The sequence below is a fragment of the Pinus tabuliformis genome, chromosome 3_1 (genome assembly GCF_031772625.1).
Source record: "Pinus tabuliformis cultivar Carrire ecotype Pingquan chromosome 3_1, CPIR1, whole genome shotgun sequence".
Lineage (NCBI taxonomy): Eukaryota > Viridiplantae > Streptophyta > Pinopsida > Pinales > Pinaceae > Pinus > Pinus tabuliformis.
In genome coordinates this window covers 995,611,569-995,615,349 of record NC_142301.1, presented here as the reverse complement: position 1 = coordinate 995,615,349, position 3,781 = coordinate 995,611,569, and the positions used below count along the sequence as shown (strand labels likewise).

The following is a 3,781-nucleotide window of genomic DNA, read 5'->3' as shown; positions in this document are numbered from 1 at the left end:
CGTTTAGAGAGTATTGGAAGGGAATAAATATAGGGTTGCCCCAGTGTCACTATGATGAGCTTCTAGCAGGCTATTGCTCGCTTTACTTCAGGGTCTGCTCTACCTCACTTTCTTTGAACGCTAACTAAACAATCAAGTTCCAAGCCATTTTTTGACCTGCTCTTCTTTTCTTCAAGTCAGAAAAGAAACCCCACTGATGGCTAACCCAAAAAGTCAAGTTCCAAACCATTTTTTAACCTGCTCTTCTTTTCTTCCAGTCAGAAAAGAAACCCCACTTATGGCAGGGACTTGCTGCCGTGCAGCTTTCCTTGTTCATACCTTTATAATTATAAACACAAGCAATGAACTACCTTGTAAAATCTTAGTAGCTTATCTTAATTTATTAATCCTCTAAGGGAGATGAGAATGTTAAAGTTCACTCTGCCCCATGAGATGACACGAAACTGATATTTTATGACCTGTGAAAGGGATATTTTTAATACCTTGATAACATATAAAACACAAGCAATGAACTGCATTGTAAGAAAACTTGGTAGCCTGTCTTAATTCTTTAATCCTCTAAACGAGATGTGAATGTTAAAGTTCACGAGATGAGAATGTTAAAGTTCACAATGCGCGGTGAGATGAGATGAAACTGACACAGATTTTTATGATTTGTGAACTCAATATTTTACTGTAAAAAGGAATAAGCGTTTTCTTGAAATTATATATATTCTTCTTTTCAAAGCAGTTAAGGATTTAAGACATTTCACATCCCGTCAATTTTGCTGCAGAAAGAGTAGTTGAATGAGGTGACAATTTTGTTCAGAAAAGTAAGATTTAAAAAAAAAATTGTTTAAATTTTTTGAAAATCTAAATTATAATTGTCGAGTTTCAAGATTTTATGTGCTTTAAAAGTGTTCCTAATAATATTGAATCTATTTTCACTGTAAAAAAGGTGATTCAAACACTCCATCAATCAAATATTTTGAAAATTTTCTCACAAATTTATCATCTAAACAAAATTGTGGCCTAAATAGATAATGCCTATTTGCCTCAATAAACCATAATCATATTGTAGTTAGTGAAATATTCAGCTAACCAGGCCCTCGTTATGGACATATTAATGTGCATTATGTATGAAAGTCTTTGAAATTATATCCATGCAAGCAGATTTTGATTTTGTGAAAATAAGCTAGGCCAAAAATAATACATAATTCTTAGAGGGTTTGAAGTTTTATTCATGGACAGAGGGGAGTGTATGCTATCTCTTAAGATAAAACATATTAGAGGGTTTGAACTTTGATACATGGAGATGCTGTATGCAATCTCTTAAAATAAATGAAATAAATTAAACCTAATCAGCGAATAGTGATGCTTTGTAATATATAGCTTTATACAGCTTAGTGCTGTTTTGCAATATTATAGGAAGCTTGGTGATGTTTTGCAATAAACAGCTATAAGCGAAACTTACAGGAATTAGGCGTACTAGAGACCGTGGAATTGGATTGTAACATGCAGAAAATGGTGTCAATAAACTTCATTGTAGATTCTCGTTATAACCCATCGATTTATGACTGAAATTTTCCTGTGACCCAAAACTATTGAAATTGGCCCCAGATCAAAGCTCCGGAGGGCTGTCCTTTTCCCTGGTTACACTTTGTTTATCCGTTAGAGCAGTAGTTGAATACGTTTTTGTTGGTAGATCAATACTTCTTTAAAAAAGAAAATTTTATTTCACTCATTGGTCATATTTCCTGAGATTGAGCTGACATCTGGTATGAATCTCATACATTATAAACTGTAACGTAATAAATTGAAGCGCGCGAGATATCTCAGCGCATAAAATATTGCGGGATTGCAACTTCAAACCTTGGCAGGCCTGTTCACTGACTGTGAGAGTTGGCCGAAATCGTAGTTGGATTTCTCCCGTTCAGAATTGATGTAAAATGATCGATAAACGACTGCAGCTCATTCCACGACGACCCTCCCTCTGCGACGGCACTTCCAGCAGCATCTCTGAGTTCCTTGGCTCTCTTTCTCATTTCCATTGCCTCTTCATCATTCCCCATCACTCGTCTGATCGCTTTCTCAACCTCTTCTGCTGTGACTAACTCATTCTCGTCTGCCTTTGTCCACTTCTTCACTTCGACGCCCACCTTCAACTCCTTCGCCACCAATACCGAGTTGGCAAATTGGTCCGAATGTTGCGGCCAAGCTACCATGGGAACGCCCGTGCTGATGCTCTCCAATGTCGAATTCCACCCGCAATGCGTTACGAAAGCTCCGGTGGATTCATGCGATAACACATCAAGCTGAGGCGCCCAGTCTCTCGCCAGGAAGGCGCGTCCTGCGATTCGGGCCTCGTACCCTTCCGGAAGCAGCTCCCTGATCCAGTCCATCTGCGCTTGATCCAACGCGGTTGAAGGAGCTTCATCTGCAATCTTAAGTACCCAAAGGAAGGGCTGTTGGCTCGCCTCCAGCCCTCGAGCCAATTCCTGGATTTGTTGACGCGAAAGAGAACAAGTTGTACCAAAAGAAACATAAACGACCGAAGCCGGAGCTTGGCTGTCCAGCCATGTCAAGCAACCTCCAACATCTGAATCACCCTTCTTAGCCGTCCAAATTGATTGAGGAAGAAGAGGACCGACGGCCCATAAAGGTTTCTTACCGTAATGATCTTCGTATGTTTCCTGTAAGTCCTTCAGGAATCGAGGTTCTAGACCTCGAAAGCTGTTCACAAGATGTCCTGTCGCGAGTGGTAGACATTCTGCTCGCAGGCGGGACTTGAAACTAATAATTCTCTCAGGCTGCAACCGTTTTTGTGATACAACGCATTCCGGAATTCCAATCCCCTTCTCGCTTATTGTGGAGTTATAGGCACTGAAGCAATTGAAAACATAGGCAGGGGCTCCATATTTGGCCGCCACCGTCTGAACCCACCCGAGAATCGGGTCATGCACGATTACAATTCTATTCGAATTGGAGAAGCAGAGGTTCTGTAACAGACGATCGAAAGGCTCTCGGAGATGTTCTGAAGCTTCGATCAGAGGAATCAAATGCATGGGAAACGCATGGTCCTTTTCAAGAGCGGGCTGCGAATCTGACATGGAAGGCATGGGCAATTCCTGGAAGCGAATGGCAAAATGATCAGGATTCCATCCCTGAACGCGACGCCGTGCCTGTTGGACGTGAGTAGGAGTAGTGACATAGACGACATTTAGTCCTCGCGCGGCGATTGCCCTTGAAAGATGAAGCAGTTGATTTAAGTGTCCCTGTGCTGGCAATGGCACCATTACCACCAGTATCGCCGGTGTTCTTGCGTCTAAAGGAGACCGCGAACCAGTGGAATCCATGAAATATGTCAGACGAACAAATTGTTGCAACCTACAAGAAGCCGAGTTTGGTTTACGAATCTACAGCTCGTAGAACTTGTAGCCGTGCTTGCAAACCCCTGCCACAAGTCTACCCTGGTCTCATGTATCTTTGATTGTTTGGTGTTGACGTCTAACTGTCAACGCATTTCATATTGAAATAATAATGGTCATAACGACCCTCGATGGGGTTCCAAACCCTAATGGTCATAACGAACCTCGATGGGGTTCCAAACCCTAAGTATACTTTTTAAAATTGATAATTAAAATAAATGAATTTAGAATAAATAATTTATTTATGAGATAGTCTAACATGTTGGAATTTTTTGGAATTTTTTTGGACGACTCGTACGGTTTTTTAATCTCTTCTCCCATCAACTTCTGCGTCTACCCGTTTATTTCTAGAATTTTAACCACATCTTATCTTT

At 40.8% G+C, this 3,781-nt stretch overlaps 1 protein-coding gene across 1 annotated transcript; it reads right to left on the bottom strand.

Moving 5' to 3' along the window:
* Positions 1-1,250: 1,250 nt before the first annotated feature.
* On the bottom strand, positions 1,251-3,576 carry LOC149191235 (zeatin O-glucosyltransferase-like). The gene has a single exon (XM_089413551.1). It carries the CDS (start codon positions 3,333-3,335, stop codon positions 1,866-1,868), a length of 1,470 nt encoding a protein of 489 aa, XP_089269677.1. The 5' UTR covers positions 3,336-3,576; the 3' UTR covers positions 1,251-1,865.
* Positions 3,577-3,781: the final 205 nt, after the last annotated feature.

Excerpts from the sequence above, each read along its gene's own strand:
- LOC149191235 (XM_089413551.1), bottom strand. The coding sequence starts at position 3,335 with ATGGATTCCACTGGTTCGCGGTCTCCTTTAGACGCAAGAACACCGGCG.